General features: G+C 38.8%; 1 protein-coding gene across 2 annotated transcripts in view; it reads right to left on the bottom strand.

Moving 5' to 3' along the window:
• Nucleotides 1–21220, bottom strand: part of Zzef1 (zinc finger ZZ-type and EF-hand domain containing 1) — a 115758-nt gene that overhangs the window by 51609 nt on the left and 42929 nt on the right. For both annotated transcript variants that reach the window (XM_071603310.1, XM_027922614.3), the window contains exons 14-27: nt 21097–21197; nt 20096–20265; nt 19187–19320; nt 17405–17475; nt 16172–16286; nt 12082–12241; nt 10790–10911; nt 10572–10694; nt 8882–9048; nt 8717–8798; nt 7722–7923; nt 6323–6471; nt 4394–4634; nt 1306–1385 (exon numbers count right to left, since the gene is read on the bottom strand). In XM_071603310.1, the coding sequence (XP_071459411.1) occupies nt 1306–1385; nt 4394–4634; nt 6323–6471; nt 7722–7923; nt 8717–8798; nt 8882–9048; nt 10572–10694; nt 10790–10911; nt 12082–12241; nt 16172–16286; nt 17405–17475; nt 19187–19320; nt 20096–20265; nt 21097–21197 (1917 nt within the window). The remainder of the gene's footprint in view (nt 1–1305; nt 1386–4393; nt 4635–6322; nt 6472–7721; nt 7924–8716; nt 8799–8881; nt 9049–10571; nt 10695–10789; nt 10912–12081; nt 12242–16171; nt 16287–17404; nt 17476–19186; nt 19321–20095; nt 20266–21096; nt 21198–21220) is intronic.

The following is a 21220-nucleotide window of genomic DNA, read 5'->3' as shown; positions in this document are numbered from 1 at the left end:
ATTACAAATTATTTAAAGTTTTCTTTATCTCTGCCTTGACATTTCTGTGAAGCATCATCCATTTAGGTTCTTTAATGAACTCTCCAGGTAGATGTCTTAGATAACCTAGATGTTTTTACACTCAACAGGTTCTAAACTGAACTTACCTCCTCACTCTCAGATCTAAGACTAATGCTTGGTCAACACTTCTATCATCCACCAAATCACCACCAGAAACCTGGGACTACTCTAAATTCCTTCTTCCTGTTCACCACTCACATCAATCACAAAGCCCTGTGGATTTTATCTCCTCAGTTGCAAAAGCCATCCTCATCTAATTACTGCAATTAAGTCTTCTGCTTTCAATTTCATTATCTATCCTCTACTCAAAGATTTTTTTTTCTCAATTACAACATAATATTTAAGATGCATGCAAATATGTAAGGAATAATAACACTAATATATAGGTACTCATCTCCATGCCTAAGAAATAAAAACAATTTAGTGTTTATCTTTTTTATGAATTTATAAAAAGTTTTAACTACATACTTATAGGTGTAACACACAGATTTGGTTTGAATTAGGATCTTACAAGGATTTCCACACTTCTGCATTCTTTTGCAATTTGCTTTTTTGTTCATCAAGTCTGTGAGAGTTATCCATGGTGATACATGTGGCTCTTTTCATTCACTTTCATTGTAATATAATATTACATCATTATATAATATTATAATGTAGTATTTTGTAATAATATAATATTCAGTATATCTTGTCACTTTTTCCTACTGATGGACAGCTGGTTCTTCCATGTTACTGCTGTTACACAATGCTACAGAACCATTTTTCTAAGATGCAGACCCGGGGCCTCTCCCCTGCCTAAAACTGTCAATGGATGCTGAGTATATAAAGCAATCCTTTTCCTTCTGGTCTAAGATCTATGGAGTAGCCTCTAGGGTTACTAAAAGATGTAAAGAGGGCTCAACTAAACCCCATTTACTCAATATTTTCAACAATCACCAAATTACGATTTCTTTTTTTTCCTCCACATTTTTTATTGGTGCATTATTGTTGTACGTAGTGGTGGGATTTGTTGTTAAATATTGGCATATGTATACAATATAACAATATAATTTGGCCAATATCCTGCCCCATAAATTATGATTTCAAGGGTTCTAAATTATTTTATTTATATTCATATAGCCGAACTTTAGTTTAAAAAAATTCCTCAAATTATATTCTTGAGAAAAGGCCTACTTACTTATTGCCATGATATCATGGTAGGAAAACCTAAAATATATCAAAATCTCATGGGAAGGAAAATCTTACCATCCATATTCGAATCCCATCTGCCAAAGAATACACCTGTGCAAACTCTTCACTCAGGGCTACCTTGCCCCGGCTGTTTACTAGGGAAGGAGGAGAGACAAAGTGATTACATTCAGTTTACTCAATTCACTACTGTAGCTTTAAACACAAAATATTTTCTGAACCTTTTAAAATACAGAAGAAGTCCTCCTGATACTCATGCATTAGGGGTGGTAAGAGAGACTTGAGGGGAAAAATCATCGATTAAGCCACAAATACTTGGATGGGTTCTCTGTGTTATTTCAAACTAACTTCGTACAAACTAATAATTTTTGAAATAGAAATACTACTCAAAGTGAATAAAATATAAAAAAATACCTAAAGTAAAATCTTTAAAATATCAGGTCAGGGGAGTAACTCGGTGGTAGAATGCTTGCTTATCATGTGCAAAGTACTGGGTTCAATCCCTAGCATCCTAAAACATTAAAAATTAAAACTGAGGAAAGCCAGTCATAATAGTGTAAACCTGTAGTCCCAGCTATTCATGAGGAAGATCACTTGAGCCAGTGAGTTCCAAACTAGGCCAGGCAACAGTGAGACACTGTCTCAAAAATAAAAACAAAACAAAAACTGAGTAAAAAAATAATTACTGGGCTGGGGTTGTGGTTCAGTGATAGAACACTTGCCTAGCATGTGTGAGGCACTGGGTTTGCTCCTGATCACCACATAAAAATAAGTGAGTAAATATATAAAGGTATTGTATCCATCTACAACTAAAAATAATAATAATAATAATAAAAAAATAATTTAATTTTTAAAATTATTATTGAGATATCAATCAATCAATCAATATATAACATGGATGGACATATACAAACATAAAACACCTAGATAAAAGGTCAGTTTCAGTTTAATATATAGAAAAAAGTTAATAGAGGTGTTTTCTAAATAGTGAGATTGTAGTTCATAATTTTTTTTTTTTTTTTCAGAAGTAGAAATTGAACCTGGAGATTGAACCCAGGGGTACTCTAACAAGGAGATTCATCCCTAGTCCTCTTATGGTTTATTTTCAGATCGAGTCTCACTAAGTTGCTGAAGCTGGCTTTGAATTTGTGATCCTTTTGCCGTACCCTCCTAAGTCACTAGGATTACAGGTGTGTGGCACTGTGTACAACAAGTTCATAATTATTTTAAACGTTTCTAGACTTTTTCAGTCTCTACATGAGTATTTTTTTTATAATTTGAAAAAAAAATTTTTTTTAAAGACCTAAGAGGCCTGTCCCTCTCTTAAAGCAAAATACAATACAATAAAACAGTATGAAGCTTTCTGTTGCATCCATGTTCAATACAATAAACATTTTATGAAGACCTAGCATGTGCTGGGTTCTACATTAGGCACTGTGAATACAATGCTGAGAAAAAGACATGGTCACTGACCTCATGCAGTGTATGTTCAAGTTGAAAAACTCCTCTCTTACATTTCTAACCCAATTTTTAGACAAAAAGCATTCTCAATGTAGCTCAGTTTTAAAGAACTCACGAATAGTCTTTATTATGATATCTATATCATAAAGGCAGATGCACAAAGAACTGAATGGGCCACATTCAACAAGGACAGATTAGAAACAAGCCACATACAGCCAGCTATTTCTAGTTCCCACATCTGATTGTGTGTTTCTCTCCTACAAACACATATGTGGAATGGAACATGGTTTGACTTCCCCCTAGTAGGAAACATTCTGTTTCTCAGCTTTTAACCCACAGGCCTTTATACATTTATTGAAAAGTCCCTCAAGTAACAAGGAGTGTCCAGCTTTCTTACTGTCATTTGATCACAAAAATATATATTGTTTTCTTTTTTCCTTCAAAACCATGCAGGTTCCCTTGTCCCTCTCCCCATTCCTTAGTGAAGATACACTCTCCCATATGATATTTGTTTCCATACATTACTCACATTTCAATGTAGTTTTATTTAGGTGGTGGGCTTTTGTAAAGGAGATGTTAAGATTTGAGAAGTAATTGAGATAGTTTCTCAATCAGGAAATAAAGTGCAATGTGAGAGCTAAAGAACTAAGTAATACATGTTGCAGTAATAATATCAATTATAGTAACATGAGCAATAATCAATCACCTACTCTAAAGGAAGGAAGCATCTATTCTCACTTATTTCATCTGCATCAGAAAGAACACATACCTTGCCAAGCACCTTGGAAAAGCCTAAGCTTTATCTTTTTTTTTTTTTTTTAATATTTAATTTTTAGTTGTAGTTGGACACAATACCTTTTTATTTATTTATTTATTTCTATGTGGTGCTGGGGATCAAACCCAGGGCATTGCACATGCTAGGCAAGTGCTCTACCTCTGAGCCACAACCCCAGCCGTAAGCCTTATCTTTACATAGGATTTGCAATGCTTTTCCCTGAAAAAGTGTGAATGTAGAGAGAGTAGAGATCTTCTGTGTGGATCCTGTTAGGATGTAAGCTGCACATATGAACAACACACAGAGATGGTGCCCTGAGGGAAGTGAGGAAGAGAAATGGTGAAGGGAAGGCTGTCCACAGAGATCCCACCAGAGGCAGCCTGGTGGGATCATGCCACAGAGAAGCTGCAAGTCTAGAGAAAGAGTTAGTACCTTCATTTGCCTCCTTCTACAAGCATGTTATTAGCACAGTCAATAACTTAAATACCTGTGGCTTTAATTGGAATTTCTAGAATGTTGGAGTTAAGGAATTCTAAACCAATTTTACAGATGAGGAAACAGAGGTGCAGGAAGGTTGTCTAATTAACCTGAGCAGTGCAGCTTCTGAGTTTCAGAACCGACACCATTAAGGTTTCTTTCTATTAAATTTCTTGGAAGTTTTCCATGAGAATTCTGGAAAAAGACAAAGTATCTGCTAATTCAGAAACTCAAGGCTACTTGCCACACATAACTATCTGCTAACTATAAATTGGCCATGAATCTTTTGATTGACAAAGTAGAACAAGATGAAGTTTACAGTTGTAGATATGTGTTAACATTTTAGAATTTCTAAATTTTCCCTTAAGATAGGCTTCTTATAACTTAGCAATTAGCCTTCAGATCAAACATATTCCCTGTAATATAAGTTACCATATTTTTGCAGCTTCTCATATAAGTCTGGAGTGCGATACACCAGAGCAGCAAAGGTGGCGTTCACAGCTTGATCAATAGTGGAACCAGCAACTATATCTGTCTTTGGGGCCTGTTTTCTACATGCCTGTATGAATCCTTTGAAAAGTTCTGAATATGGCCCACAGAAGTTCTGAGCAGGCTCTGACTGGGCAAAATCAAGGAGAAAATGGCGGCAGGGATCGTCAGGAATGCTCTTAACCTAGGAACAAGAAAAAAAAAAATCACATTTGAAATATTCATCAAAAAGTAAAATTTACTGAGCACCTACTAAGATAAAGCAGAAGTATAAACAAATGGTGCATACTCTCAGGAAGTTTAAATCTATTTTAGGGAGACCAGACAGATGTATATGGGTTAATAAAGGCAAATAAAAATAAAACTTAAATGCATTAAAACTAACACTACCATAAAGCAAAAGATTATCCAGTGCCAAATGCCTAAAGGGGACACCCAGTGCTGAGAACTCAAAGGAAGGAGTTCCTGGCAGGTTAAAGTAATTAAGAAAGCCTCTGAAGGACTTGGGATTAGGGCTGAACCCTGAAGGATGGGAAGGCTTGGCCTTGAGGGATATAACCACTAGCAGAGGTTAAGAGTCAGTGGGGAGACTGACCTGGCCTGAAGTCTCAGCTGGGGAGTGGTGGGAACTAGAGTCAGATAGTTAAGGTGAAAGGAGACTGTAGAGAGCCTTGACTGTCACACTGAGGAGTTTAGACTTCACCCTGTGGGCAACGGGGAGCCATTAATGGTGCTTGGCAGTGGAATGACAAGATAATGCAGTGATTTAAAAAAAAAAAAAAAAAAAAAAACTTGGCAGGTACCAATGTAATAATGCAGGTGTGATGAGGGCCTGGATAAAAATGGAGACAGAGGAAAGGACAGAGATGAACACCATAAGGAAGAATCTACAGGGCTTGCAACTGACTGATAGGAAAGGCAAGAGCAGGGCAGGGATGAAGGGGATGTGAGGGAGCAGTGGCTCTGGGCCTGGGCAAACAATGACTACAACAGAAGTGAGCAGTTAGTAAAGGAGACATTCTGTTTTTTTACTTCAGAGTTAATGGGAGTCAGGACATTAAAATGAAAACGCCTAACAGGAAGATGAAGATATGGAGAAGATACTGGAGTCTGGGAGAAAAAAGAGGGCTGGAAACTGATATTAAGGAATTATTCCCACAGATGGGACAGTTAAAGAGAAAAGAGAGAATAAAGTTTTGGTGGATGGTAGAAAAGGGGAGGAAGCCTGAATATAGCCTACCTTATAGAGAAGAAGGAATGAGAAAGGCCAACGGAGGAGGCACACAGAGAGTTGGATGTAGAGAAGACAGTGGACTATCATGGAATCAAAAAAAGAGAGGGTCTGAAGGAGTTTGATTTAACAGGGAGATAAAGGAGAGTAGAAATGGAGAAAGAGCTACTGACTTTGGCAATTGACCATGGAATAACTTGCAGGGGAAAGAAAGGGAGGGAAAGAAGAAGGAAGGAGAAATAATAGAAAAAGGGAAGGAGAGATGGAAAGTAGAAACAGAGGGCAAATTTTTTAGTTTTTAAAATATTATGAACAGTTAAATAAAGTGCTACAGCTGTATGGAGAACAAAAGGAATAGCAAAAACCATTTACTCTTAAGTGTGACTCAGTAGGCACTAGAAACAGACTCCACTTGTTTGATTGATAATGCCATCAAGAAAGATTTACTGAATACCTACTATATTTCACTGGAGTCATTCCTTATTTTTGAACACCCATTGCTGACTGGTCCCTGGGGTACACAGTGGGATAACAAATAACAAGGAACAGTTTCTGCCTCAAGGCACTAACAGTTTAATGGGGTGATAAGACATTAGTAAACAGTTTCCACCCAGATGTAAAGATGACAGAAGAGTAAATACCTCCTTCCTATCCTGGTGTGGGTGAGTGGGCCAGCTTGCTTCTAATTCCAACTCTGGACAAATCTGATGCCTGAAGACAGGTTTCCACAAAGGAGAGTTCAGGACTGAAGCCATTTTTGCCTGTGGTATTACCATATTACTTCCTAACTCTGGAAAAAGAAGGTGACTTGTGAGAGTTCTATTTTTTCCTTAATACACTGAGATTCTTTGAACTAACAAAGAAAAGGGTTAAACAAAGAGAGAAAAAAAACAAAAAAACCTAAGAGGAAATTCACTCACATTTCCGAGAAACACATTATAGATTAACCTAAACCACAAGTCCTGAAATGCTGCTGTTCTGTGGGATAACTTCAGTTATAAGGTGTCTTTGAAGTGATTAACCTGTTTACTAAACTGAAAGCCAAATGTAAACTACTTCTAGCACACAATAGGAGGTCATTTAAGAATATTAATTATGGGAAAACATTCACAATTTATAAACTTAATTTTATTAAAAAAATAATTAAATACCCACCATAGATCTAAATAGACACAGAAATAAAGATTAGGTGGAATTTTAAAAATGTTGATAATAGTTATCTCTGGGTGTTAGGAGTAAGGGTGATTCTACTTTTCTTCAATTTTTCTCCAGTATGTAATTTTTCTATGAGCTTTTACTTTTATAATTGGAAAAACTCAAGAGATCATACAGAAATAAATTTACTAGAAAGGTTTATTCTATAAGTTTTATTACTTATAAGAATTTAATAACAAGTTCTATAAATTGAATTTAATAACAAGTTGACCAAATCCATACTCACATATCTATATCTATACATAAATATTTACTCAAACAATATACAATTAATTTATTCTATTTTTCTGCCTTCTGGTTGGAGTATACCTAAATCTACCTCCAAAAATACATTATTATGATGTTGCTAAAAAAATCCAGCTCCCTCTTTCTCTTGTTCTCTTTCAATAGGGGGAATCCACAAAACCCGTTGTGATGTGGGCCAAAGACTGAGTCAAAAAACTTCATGTCAGCCGGGAGTGATGGTGCACACCTATAATCCCAGCAGCTCAGGAGGCTGTGGCAGGAGGATCACAAGTTCAGCAACTTAGCAAGGCCCTAAACTACTTAGCGAAACCCTGTCTCTAAATAATATACCTATTATTTAGGGGATGTGGCTCAGTGGTTAAGCACCCCTGGGTTCAATGCCCAGTACCAAAAAAAAAAAGAAATTTCATGTCAATGATGTCAAGTGGACAATTTATTCTGGCTTGGTTTAAAGGAAACTGAACGGAATATTATCAATACCTTGCCCTGATCTTATGTGAAGATGCCACAAGGGAGAGTACATGTTTTGCTCTTAAACACAGTTGTAAGGAGAAGGAAGGGACAGGGCTGTGAACTTACGATACGTAGACTTGAGTGCCATGCACTGGGAGGCGAGGCGTCCTATCAGTCGGGAGACAAGGAGTTGTAAATCTAACCCCCAAGACACAGCAACATCAGGCAGGCCATAGGCAGTGACAGTGAATTTGTAGCCCCACTCATTGTTGCTGCTGTCAGAGTGAAAGAGGAACTGTAGCCGAGGACCATCCTTAAAGGTCACTTTCTAGAGACAGACAAATGTCATGTGGTCAAATAGAGTGAGGAGGAAGCATTTCAGTAGTAAACATGTTCTTTGTGACTCAAAAACTGGTCTCTATTTCCACAAGTGCACAACTACTGAAGGAGAAATGTACAAAGGTGTGACTGAAACACAAAATTTACTGCAACACTCATGAAAAAGCATAATTGGCAGAAAACTACTGCTTAGCTTTCTAAATTCAGATGCCCATCTGCCTACTACCTACTCAGCCAGTGATCACACCTGCTTAGTCCTTTGCTGCCAGCCAAGACCCCTGAGAGCAGAGAGAAGGTCAACAGCCTGGGGCAGCTCTTAATCTCCAACCCAGAGAGAGCAGATCCAATTGTGAACTGGACTCCTGGCTTTCACCATGGTCTGGGCCTTCATTCAGATCCACCAGTCCGTCCTTGACAAGAGTGACAGATCCTCATTTATTCTGGACAATGCTGAAAGAGTCTGGGGGTTGGTAAACTTTTCCTATAAAGAACGCAGGTGGCCAATATTTTAGATTTTTCAGGTCACACAATCCGTGTTGTGATCATTCAACCCTGCCAAAGCAGTACCAAAGTGGCTATAAGAGATAAAAGGGAATGGTTGTGTTTCAAATCTTTTTTATTTATAAAACAGGCAACAGATAGTAGTTTGTCAACTTTGATACAAATCTTACTTTTATTAAAGTGTAATATAAATGCTTCCCTTCAAAGATTACACCTCTTGCTCTAAGGGTTGACAGAATTGCTACAGAAGTGTTTCATTTATTTCTAAGAATATCACTCACCTTAGGCCATTTGTAAGTGCCGACTTTTGTGTCATAGCGTGTTTTCCCACCTCTAGCATCAGTAAATTCCAGGTAATCATATCTGTGAAAGCATAATCTTTATTACTTTTCTTCTCTTGTTTTTGACCCATTATTGCTTGGGAGAAAAGAACATGTAAGTCTTACCTTTTTTCAGTTTCACACCTTTCATCAAATTCCACCTCAAAATAGGTTGCCCCTGGGCTAACAAAGACAGACACCTCGTGGCAGTTATTTTCATAGTTGTGGGCAGACTCTTTGGTCCATGTATGCAGAACCACAGGCTGTTCTTGCTGCCAGGTCTCTACATCCAGCTAAGCAAACAAGTGAGTCAAGAAAAGATAGTATTTGGGCTGGGGTTGTGGCTCAGTGGTGGAGTGCTTGCCTAGCATGTGTGAAGCACTAGGTTCGATTCTCAGCACCACATAAAAATAAATAAATAAAAGGTCCATTGACAATTAAAAAAATATTTTTTAAAAAAGATAGTATTCATCACTCCACACCCAGCCATATGCAATAGGCTTTCTCTATCAGTGCTGTAGGCACATGAGCTTTGACAGCCCCACGCTGTCATGCAGGCTAAAAGACACCTGACCTTCCCATCTGAACAGAGATCAACAGATGTCTATCATTCAGCAAGGTAGACATGTGCTTTTAGTCTACTGTAGGAACTCTGGGATCAGTCTTTATCTTTTTTGCACTTGCCCTGGATCAAACCCAAGGCCTCACATATGTAGCCAAGTGTTCTACCACTGAGCTACATCCCCAGCCCAGAACTATTTCTTTTTTGGTACTGGTGATTGAACCCAGGGGGACTTAACCACTAAGCCAAATACCTAGCCAGTGTGGTCAAATAGATGTGAGGAGGAAGCATTTCAGTCGTAAACACGTTCTTTGTGACTCAAAAACTGGTCTCTATTTTTTGAGACAGAGTCTCTCTGATTGCTTAGTGCTTTGCTGGCTTTGAACTTGTGATCCTCCTGTCTCAGCCTCCTAAGCTGCTGGGATTACAGGCATGCACCACCACACTTAGCCAGAACTATTTCTTACAAATCATTGACAATATGTATTTCCAGTGGGGTGGGGGAAGAACACTGAATTAAGAGTTTAAAGGCCTCATATTCCTACTTGGGACCTCAGCAAATCTAAGACCACTATCTCTCTTTGAATCTTTGCTTTTTAAAAAACCTATTAAGTATATGCCCTTTCTACTGCTAAGGGTTTTTGTGATACTTAAATAAGACTGTGAAAAAACTTCGTGTACTATAAGATTAAGTAAGAGAGACAATTCTTTTAAATGTCAGACTTTCTAACCTGCCTTTTTTTGGGGAGGCAGCGGGTACCGGGGATTGAACCGGAGGGTGCTTAATCATTGAGCCACATCCCCTGCCCTTTTTATTTTTATTTTGAGACAGGGTCTTGCTATGTTGCTTAGGGTCTCCGTAAATCACCAAGGCATGCTTTAAACTTGTGCTCCTCCTGCTTCAGCCTTCTAAATTGCTAGGAAAACAGTCATGTGCCACTAGGCCTAGTTCTAATTTGCCTTTCAACATACATTTTCTCTTCTAGACTTCAATGATTATTCACATATATGGATCTTATGTAACTTTTGTGTTATAATTGCATAATTTACTCTTTGTATCTCCTTTCTAATGCTGACTATGACAAATAAACTTGGATCACCATTTATTCTCTTTGTTGAAAAAAACCACCAATAAAATTGCCTTCTAGAGGCAACTTATTTGTGAAGATCTATAGTCAGTGGTATGTTCCATTCAGTACGGTCACATCTCTTTTGAGAGGAAGCAACACAGGGTCAAACACCCACTCAAGTTACCTTATTTGGCCCTCCTTCAGGGTCACTGCAGAGCTTCTTCAATAGCTCTGTTAGGGTACTGAACTCTCTCAAGAGTGTGCAGTGTGAAATGTCTAAAGTGCAGAAGTCCAACAGGAAGATGACCTAAAGAAAGATGAACAAAGGCACCCAGTGTCCACCTCAGGCCCTGCCTGGGGTACTGATCACCAACCCCTACTCTGCTTGTTACATTTTCTTACCAGTTGACGAGCTGCCATGGAAAACACTGAATTACATAATTTTTCTACTATGGTTTTCCCACTATACTGTGACAAAAGGGATTCCAAAATCACTCTCATGCTTGCCAGAAACTGTGCCACATCTATCAAAACATAAAGAAAGCGGTTAATATTTTATACGGAGGGAATATCACTTGCTTAGTTGTTACCAAGAACAAAGCCAGAGAGGACCACAGAAGCTGTGTGTGTGTGTAAGACTCAACAATAGAAGACCAGGGGACCACCAAGCACCATCCAAATGCTTTCCTCTGGAAGGGAAAGCAATGCAAATTTCAGTAAAAGGTTACTTTTAAAGAGATGTTTTCTGTCTTTGTTAGTGTTTGATGAAGTGGAGATATCACTTTTATAAGTGAAGTTACATTGTCAGTGGGCCCAGCTCTCAGCATCCTTTTTTCCTTTAGTATACAATGGGCCCAGGCATTAGGGGCACCAATCTGAAGGAACAGGTTCCAATTATAGGACTCAGTACCCTAAGCATTTATGCCATGGCTGCTCAGGGCAACTTTGATGAAACCAAACTTTTCCCACCCAATTTCTCAGAACTTGTTAGTTTCATATAATTTTCTGTGGGTTTACAGGACATGAATTTGAGTACTTCAGGACTGGCAGAGGTCACAGCAGTATTCATACACCTTGGATGCTAAAAGCTCAAAACTCTTTTTTAGATGACTTGATTAAGCCAGGGATGACAGACTATCCTGACAAGTGAGACATCATCTAAGAGTGCTGTGTGACTGAAGAGAGAATGTCAGGTTATGGAATGACCCAATTCCTCAAAAAAAATACTAAGACATATACCACATTCAAATAGGAAATTCTGAGCAAAAAGACATACTATAGAATTCTATTTTAAGAGGGCAAAAGTTACCCTATTCAGTTTTTTGGTTTTATTTTGTGTTTTTTGTTCTTGTGGCACTGGGGATTGAATCCAGTACAGTTCTACCACCGAGCAACATCCCCAGCCCCTTTTATTTCTAATCTTGAGACAGGGTCTCACTAAGGTGCTGAGGGTCTTGCCAAATTTCTGAAGCTGGCTTCAAACTTGTAATTCTCCTGCCTTAGCTTCCCAAGTAGCTGGGATTATAGGTGTGCATCACTGCACCCAGCATAGATCTGAACTCTAATAAAGAACCTAGTGAAAAAAAAAAAAAAAAGAACCAAGTGTACATCTCTGTGTGAGTTACAAAAGAGAAAGTTTTTGTGCAGAGTTAAATCCAGACACCTGCTCTTGTGTATTTAATATCAACACTCACATTTTTCGATAAGGTCCACGGCCAGGCCTTTGGCTGCTGTGTCAGTTGCCTTTAGCTGCAGATAGCACCAGGAGAGCAGGCTGCCTTGGACAGACCAGAAGAGGGAGAGGAGCACAGAGCCAGCCTCCCCTTGGGTCCCACTGAGCATCAACAGCTCACACTACAAGGAAGCAGACAAATACAAAATGTCCCAAGCAGGCTACTCAAAGAATACAGCCAAGGGCCCTCTATGGGAGCAGCTATTACTAGCAAAAAAAAAAAAAAAAATACTACCTGTATGGGGAATAGTCTCAGAAGAGTTTTCAACCCAGAAGTGAACAAGAAAGATGGCATTATGAAAACTCCTCTCTTGCCCTGCAATTTTCAGAAACTTTACAGCAATGTTTTCTGCTCCATGGGATATTTCCTTCCACAGCTCAGGAACCCACCCCACTGCTTATTTCTTCCCTGTTTTACATCTTGAAATTTCTTTTCTCTTTGGCTCCTTCTCGTGAGCTTTCAGTTAAATTTTTCTCACCTTAAAATAAATCTTCATCTTTCCATGGCTCTCTAACCACCATCTTTGTTATTGGGAGTTTCTTTGAAGTATCACCTGACCTTTAGAGATAAACTCCTACACATAAATATCATGAGGTATGCTTGTATTGGCACTGTCACGGGCTCAAGCTGGAACTAACCCAACAATCCCTCCAAAGTAAAAATGGATAAAAAAAAGTGTGACATGTTTATGGAGGGAATACTGCACACCAGGGAAAGTATATGACAACACATATATCAACATGAATGAATCTCAAAACATGCCACAAAAAGATTGTACACATATGATTCTGTTAAAGGACAAAATCAGGAAAAATAAACACATTGGGTATGGATAACTACAAAGAAAAAGAAAAATAAGGAATGATGAACACAAACTTCAGAATGGTGGCTGTAGCTGTTGAGGAAAGTGGAAGGTGAGCCATGAAAAGACATGGGGATGGGGGGACGGGATTTCAAAGATACTAGTAATGTTCTAATACTTAAATGAGAGTTGTTTCTGTAAGCCATCTGTACACACACACACACACACACACACACACACACACTCTTTCATGAGTGTGTGTGTATATGCATGTGAGGGTCCTGGAGATTGAACCCAGGGGTGCTCTATCACTGAGCTTCACCCTAACTCATCTTTATTTCTTATTATGAGAAAGGGTCTTGTTAAGCTAAGGCTTGCCTTGAACTTGTGATCCTCCTACCTCAGCCTCCACATAGCTGGGATTATAGGTGTGGGCCACGGCACCTTGTCATATATACTCATATATATCTATCTCATTTTTAGAAGTTGCCTCTATCTTCTGAGGCTTTGCTTTCCCCTTCCCTCCCACTCTGCTGCTTCTGTGGATACCACTCCCCTCAGACACCATTTACCACCTCGCGAGCAAATCCTTCCCACTGAACCTCAGAGACTCTTTGACCTCTATCCCCTATGAAGCTCTGTCTCCTCCCCAAGCTTCTGTTTCTCCTGAATTTCTTCCTGAGACTCTACCCCTTCTCTGTAAGACTGCCTCAAGAAACACATGGATGACATGATACTATCTCTATTTAAGACTTCAACTATCATTTGTTTTTTACTGATTACAATCTCCAGCACTGACTACTACCCTGAGTGCAACCAGTATCAACATCTGAACACTGGCAGAACTATGAACTAAGCATGCTTAGCGTCCACCCATTATCACTCCTGCTCTTTGAACACCTGCTCCTCCCCACCTTGTCACAAGCTTCTGTGTGTGCCAGTCCCTCCATCTACAGTGCCATTCTGTTCTTCTTTGCTTGCTTAAGCCTTATTCATGGTCTTGTGCAGAGCTTTAGCACCATCTTCTCGAAAATGCCTTTTCTCAGCTCTACCAGACATGGTGAGGTATGAATCCCTGACTCCCCCAAGGACCCCATACCCACCTTCTGACAGTTCTTGCCATGTGGTCAGAATTGTCTAATCACACATTTGTCTGATCTCAAGACTGGGCTCTGCCATCACTGTATCTGCTGTGCCTAGAACAGGGTCTCATACATAGCAGGTATTCAGTGATACCGTTGAGTTAACAGACTTAGCAGAAAAATTTCATGCTAGGTATACTTTGGATCACCTTTACATTTTCCTCTAAACTAATTCTACCTCTTTAACATAACCATAAATGCCTCCATGAATGATAATTCAAGGAATTCTGTTAATGGCTACAGTGATCTCTGGCCTTGGCCTATGAGGTCCAATAATATCTGTAACCTCTGTATCACAGATGAGTGGAGGAGAAAAAAGGACAAGTATTTGATCTCCATATGGTAATAGTTAGAGGAAATTCTCTTGGACAAATGCCACCTTGCTTCCCCACATATATCTTAAAGCAAGTGTGGCTTAGTGGAAAGAGGATAAGACTTAGAGTCCAATGGCCTAAGTTTCAGCAGCATCTATGAATACCAGGTGGGAACCCTGAGGTTTTTTGCCCAATGGAACTGATGATATGACTTTAGTGGAAGAACTGGTTAGGGTAAGAGCTCAGATAAAGTTTCAAGGGTTTGTGTAACAGGTATAATTTAGGTGAGCTTCCAAGAGAAAGAGAAGGTGTGGGAAATGGTAAAAATAAAGATAGAGATGAGAATGACAAATCAGAGCAGAGAACAAGTAAGGATGAGCAATAGGCTGGAATGAGAATTTGAAGGAAAACAAGAGGTAGGCAGAAGAGTCTGGAAATAAGACAGAAAGCACAATGAAAATAAGAGAAAATTAATGTGACAGTGGAAAACAGAGAACCAATCAGGTATAAAGAATTAATGTTAGCTTAAAGAAAATAGGCACCATAGTGAAATCCCAACCCTGGATTTAAAGCAATAATAGGCCTAAATAACAGTCAGCATCAGTGTGACTGTGGCAGATAATCTAGTCAGATTATAAGCTCTCTAAGGACACCATAAGTGAACTGGTGGTGGTGGGAGGGAGATAACTATTCACTGGCCTATTGCTCCAGCCTGTGAGGAATGAATAAAATCATGGCTCTAACAGCAACTTGAGAACAGTAAAGCACTATCAAAAATATAAAAGATTTAAAGACACTAAGTTCAGTTACAAGAAACAGATAAGTTGCCTTGACATCCATATCATTAAATATCTCAAGGGTATGGTGTGGACTGTCCTACCATAACACCTCTTCTCTCTGGTTCCTATATTTAGCCCTATGAGGTAGTTCTTGGCTCCTAGGAAAGCACTTCTCTCTTTTCCAAATCTCTTGGGAGTGCTTGGTAAAAATGCACATTCTTAAACCTATCTTTAGACATTCCAAATCAGTAGCTTGGGGTAGGACCTGGAAATTATTATTTTTTTCACTATTCCTGGTGCTTCCCATCATTAAGAGCATGAACTACATTTTGAGAAGCAAAACCTTTCATATGAAAAAAAGAAGTACAAAGTTTAAAAAATATCATTAACATGGGAAAAAGAGACTACATTTTCAGATTTGATTAGTCTTCAAATTTACTAAGTAATCAGTTTTTTTTTAAATGTCAAAACAGTTTTCCACAAAATTCACATCACAAATATATAACTACGTGGTGGGCTGACGACTGATAGTATCAGGGTCCTTGATTACAAATCCATTCCTCTTTTTTCACAGAAGTCTTTTTTCTTTTTTTTAAATAAACTCATCAATGAGTTTTGTCCTTCTTTTTTTTTTTAAGAGAGAGAGAATTTTAATATTTATTTATTTATTTTTAGTTTTTGGCGGACACAACATCTTTGTTGTATGTGGTGCTGAGGATTGAACCTGAGCCACACACATGCTAGGCAAGCACGCTACCGCTTGAGCCACATCCCCAGCCCCTCACAGAAGTCTTAATAAGCATATCTGTGCTTTTACTCCTTGCTGACTACCAGGGGACAGGAAAGGAAAGGTCCCCTTACTTGTTCATAGGGGTTAGCTGGGAAACCTCTGTGTTCATGTGTAATCATCAAGTCATACTGTAGATAAGGGCTAAAGGACAGGCATAGCGACTACCATATCATGTGTTCCTAAAAGCACAAGGCAAAGAAGAGAGAGAGGAAGCCATGTGATACCTCTCGAGCAGCAACAGAGAGGAGGGTGTTCATGACTGCCAGGACTTCACAGATGTTCATGTCAGCCAGGTCACTTTTCTCAGGTAAAAGTAGAAGGCCGCCTGGATCCTTATCACTGAAAATACACAAATTAGTCACCATATCTGGTTTCAAGAAGGGGATTTTCATGTTTTCTGTCTTAAAAAATCCCAGAAAGATTTCAGTATCAGTTCTATGGGACGGAAAGAGTCTGCATCAGGAAGATAAACCATGATTCCAGCTAAGACTGTGCCACTATCTGTCCACATACCCTTCTGTAAGCACAGACTCAGAAATCCTCCAGGCCTTAGAAAAGATCCTAAGGAATATGTCTAATGAGTAAATCACCTTGGCCACCAAAAAGAAATACTGACCTCATGAATGCTAACTGGACAATCCAGGCTAATGATTCCCTACTTCAAATGTTGTTCAGATAATGGCCCCAGGCTCTTCCATCATCCTTGCTATTTGATTCTGGAAACATTTTATATAGCTAGCCTTGTAAGTCAGGCATCCGTACCAGGCTCAGTCTGACTTGCAGGCAGGTGTTTGAGCTATTAGCTTTCTTCCTCCATCAAGAGTCTATACCTGGGGGCTGGGGCTATAGCTCAGTGGATGAGTGCTTGCCTAGCACATGTGAAGCACTGAGTTCAATCCTCAATAAGATAAATAAATAATAAAGGTACCTGTCCATGTACAACTAAATTTTATATATCTATAGATATATATTTGTAGTGTTTTGATTAACAAAGAAGCTAATGGTCCTGTGGGCTGCGTTTCTTTGATAATCAAAACACTACAAATCTCCAAGCCTCCCCTCCTGGAACCTTTCTTCTGTGAACTACAATTCTGTGCTTTTACAGTTGGTTCTAATGTAATTGGGTTTGTACACTTGAGTACAGAACCCCAATTTCTTTGGCTTTTTTAGTTTTTGTCTTTAAAACTTATTTAGAAAGTGAAGAACTCAAAGAAGCCTTCAGCAGGTTCAACTCTAACTCCTTTTATAATGATTGGAACTTGGACTAAGCTCTTGACAAGGCTATAATTCAACCAGTATTTTAATCGTCCTTGTTCCTAGTAATAATTCACTCCAGAAATTGAGCTTTCTAGTAGGGCAGGAAAAGTACTACTCCAAATGACATGGAAGGAGGGGATAGCTAAAGAAAATGACTTTGCAGAGATCTGAAATATTTGACAATTGAAGTATGATCTTACCTAAAATATGTGCATAGTGAACGGAAAGTGAGCTGCAGGGACTGCTTGTGCTCTTGCTCAGTGACATTCTTCTACAAAACCAGAAAGTGTACATTCAAAAAAAATCTATCCCATGACATTCCAAAGACCTATAAAAGCATGAAATACCACCACCCACTGGTCCATAGTATGAGGAGAGCAGGGCCTGGACCATATTACAGTAACCACCTAAAACCTGGTCCAGTGCTAAGAAGCAGCAGAACCAACCATCCACACAAAAGATGGCAGGTGACTTTGGTTCCCTGCCAAAGGTAACATCTGTAAGCCTTCCTGTAGAAAAGCCTGATACAAATGTTCAGACAATGGACCTCCAGAGGATATATACTCTTTATCATTGGGAATGCCATCCCCAGAGCAAAAGGCAAAGACAGTGCAATTCTCATGAGCTTTCTGCATTTAATCAGGATCAAAGCTTTTCCTTTGTCTTGTAGGTTTACAGTCTATGCTGTCAGTAATAGGAAATAGATAGACCTTCTGGTGGGACTACCAGGCTACTTTGGGGGAATTTTATTTTTTCTTAAATAAATGTACTGAACACTTTCTTCAATATAAGGCACTGACAAGGGATTTCCAGAGAATTTAAGCCCAGGGCCCTGCCTGGCACAGCATAGTGGGGAGCTAAGATAAGGTCACAATAAACATAATTACCTAAAGAAAGAACTATTTAGAATGGTGAAAAGTCAGCAGTGCTATTCAATTCATCAGCATGAGAAGGTAAAAAAACAATCCTCATTGCTGCTGTCTGAAGGGATGGGCAAGGCAAAAGAGACAAGATTGCATTGCTGGGGCTGGGGATGTGGCTCAAGCGGTAGCGCGCTCGCCTGGCATGCGTGCGGCCCGGGTTCGATCCTCAGCACCACATACAAAGATGTTGTGTCCGCCAATAACTAAAAAAAATAAATATTAAAAAATTCTCTCTCTCTCTCTCTCTCTCTGTCTCTTTAAAAAAAAATCAATTGTTAAAAAAAAAAAAAAAAAGATTGCATTGCTAACAGACACCAATGTCATTCTAGAGATCATATGTTCTCTTTCTACTTATCATGTGAGACATGTGTGAGCAAAAAAAAAAAAAAAAAAAAAATCATTTGCTCAGCCACCTGGTGAATGCTTCCAGCAAAGAAGTGAAACAGATTTTTGTATAGGATACTCCATTTGGTAAAATAATGCTTATAAATACTGAAAGCATCTTTCATTCCTGGTATGAAGTCTGAAAAACATGGAGAAGGGGTCTAGGAGGGAGAAGAAAACCAGCTGAAGATCAAAACTTGGTCATATTTTCTTTACAGATCTATATTGAAATAGTTTGAATAAAATACAACAGGGATTTACCTCAAAATGATACTGGATTGTGGGGAAAAGAGAAGGTGAAGCATTTTATAGATGAAATAAAATTAGCCCAAGTTCATCAATGTTGAAGCTAGATGATTAGTACATTTGGGGCTGATAGGAGTTATTATACTATTTAGTCAACTTTGGTATTCATTTTAAACTTTCCCATAATTGGGAAATAAAAATAAAACAAAATTTTATTGAAGGCAAGTCATAAAGATGGAGACTAAATTGTGACTTTGTGAGATAACACTTGTGAAACACAGATGAAATACTGTCCTTGTCCTTTGATATCTGTGTGTCCCCCACAATTGGGAAATTAAAACTGACAATATATTCAGAGAGAACAAAGATTAATAGATCTCATCCTAATAGACTTCAGGAATGGGAACTGTCCTTTCAGATAATAATTACCATCATGGTGAAGAGATGGTTCCGTCGGGTCTGTCGATCAGGAAAGAAGATGGCAGCTCCATTGAGAAGGGTGTTCCTGACCTCTTGTTTTAATGTCTCCATGGGCATGGAATCTCCATCCACCCTATCTACCACTAATAAAAATGAACAATGGAATCAACTTTAATATGTTCCATCTATTCACTTACAATACATACCGCTAAAAACTGGTGAACAAAACTCTCCGTTTTATAGTTAATATCAGAACAAGAATTACTTTTGTACAGGTTAGGCAGTATAAGAATATTATTTTTTTGTTAACATTTAGCTAAAACAAAGACGATATATGTCAGTTCTTATTTCTTTCTCTGTTCTTTTGAGATATAACCTGGAAAAACCTTAAAAATACTGTCAGATTGTCTCGTTTCATCTTCAATTTGTCACTGTAATCTCTTCACCTCAGCCTTGATTGAGGTTAAGACTGAATAGTGTGGCTGGGTGTGGTGGTGTATGCCTGTAATCCTGTGGCTTGGGAGGCTGAGGCAGGAGGATCACAAGTTCAAAGCCAGCTTCAGCAATTTAGCCAGGCCATGAACAACTTAGTGAGATACTCTCTTCAAATAAAAAATAAAATGGGCTGGGGATGTGGCTCAGAGGTTAAGTACCTCTGGGTTCAACCCCTGGTACCCCACCCCCCCAAAAAAAGAGCTCAAAACTGAATAATGTAACAGTAACTATTCTCACTGTGATACAGGAGAAAATGGTAGGAAGAGAAGTCAGTTGATAAAGAAATAAATTTGGAACTTGAAATGGTAATTCAAAGAAACCCACCACAGCAATCCCTTTCTGGTTTGCATGAACACAGGAACCTCCCTATGCCAGCAAGAGGCCAGCGCAGGGTTGTATTCAGGGAATTCCCCAAATCCTTACCATCACATAAGTGTATGTAGAGCTCCTTGGCAGCCTCCACTCCCTCAGGGCGCTGGGTTGGAGGCTTTTCTTCCCCAGAGGCAGCCAGTGCCTCTCCCTGCAGCACTGAGAAGCAACTCTGGAGGAGGCGCAGCAGCAAGGTTTGGGCACATATGCACTCTTCCCTTGGGCTGCAGAAGGACAAAAAACATCAGAGAGCAAAAGAGCAAGTTGCCTTCACCCTCCAAAGCCATACAGCGGTCTACAGAGGACTCGCCTCTGGATAACAGGATTAACAAAAAAGAATGCCAAGCAAGAGGAAGGGCAGAACAGCAAGAATACTGTACTAGGAGTCTGAAACGCAGGCCTCATCTGACGCTGCCCTCCACTGAGAAAGAAATTCATTTCTGATCCTGCCATTTCATCTGTATAATGAGGATGAGTAACTTGGGAACACAATGTTTCAGATTTTGAACTTTTTCTGATCTTGGAATATATGTACACACATGAGATATTTGTTGGTGGGATCCGAGTCTAAACATGAAATACATTAATGTTTCATATACACCTTATACAAATAGTCTGAAGACATCTTCATACAGTATTTTCAGTGTATCTGTAGTTGTTGGTTAATTTTTAGTGTACCCGTGTTTTGACTGCAGTTCATCACGTGAGGTCAGGTATGGAATTTTCTACTTGTGGTACATAAAAAGTTTCAGATTTTTGGAGCATGTTTCAGATTCTCAGATTAGGGATGCTCAACATGTACTACTAAAATATTCGACCTGCTTATCCTAAAAGTTGTGAAGTTAATCAAGTAAGAAAACATCTGTGAAAGCACTTCTTTAAGTATTTCATCAAAATTTAAGGTATTTTTTTTCCAATAATAATCAAATCTTTCAAATCAGAATAATATATACGAGTAGAAAGTTAAAAAAAAAAAAAACAAACTGTCCATTCAGAATTGCAAAACTCAATGTTTTCACTTTTGTTTGTGATTATCATAACAAATTCTGACCTACTTTTGCTTTAGTTTACTGTAAAAATTCCAGAAGATCTGCAAATCAAGACCCGTAAAGTCCAGAAAAGATTTATATTTTAGGCCACTTTCCTTCTGCTGTACCTAAAAAAATCATAAAGACCAGA

Source organism: Marmota flaviventris, chromosome 17, assembly GCF_047511675.1.
Source record: "Marmota flaviventris isolate mMarFla1 chromosome 17, mMarFla1.hap1, whole genome shotgun sequence".
Lineage (NCBI taxonomy): Eukaryota > Metazoa > Chordata > Mammalia > Rodentia > Sciuridae > Marmota > Marmota flaviventris.
Note: the sequence above shows the minus strand (reverse complement) of the source record. Positions and strands in the feature narration are given on the sequence as shown.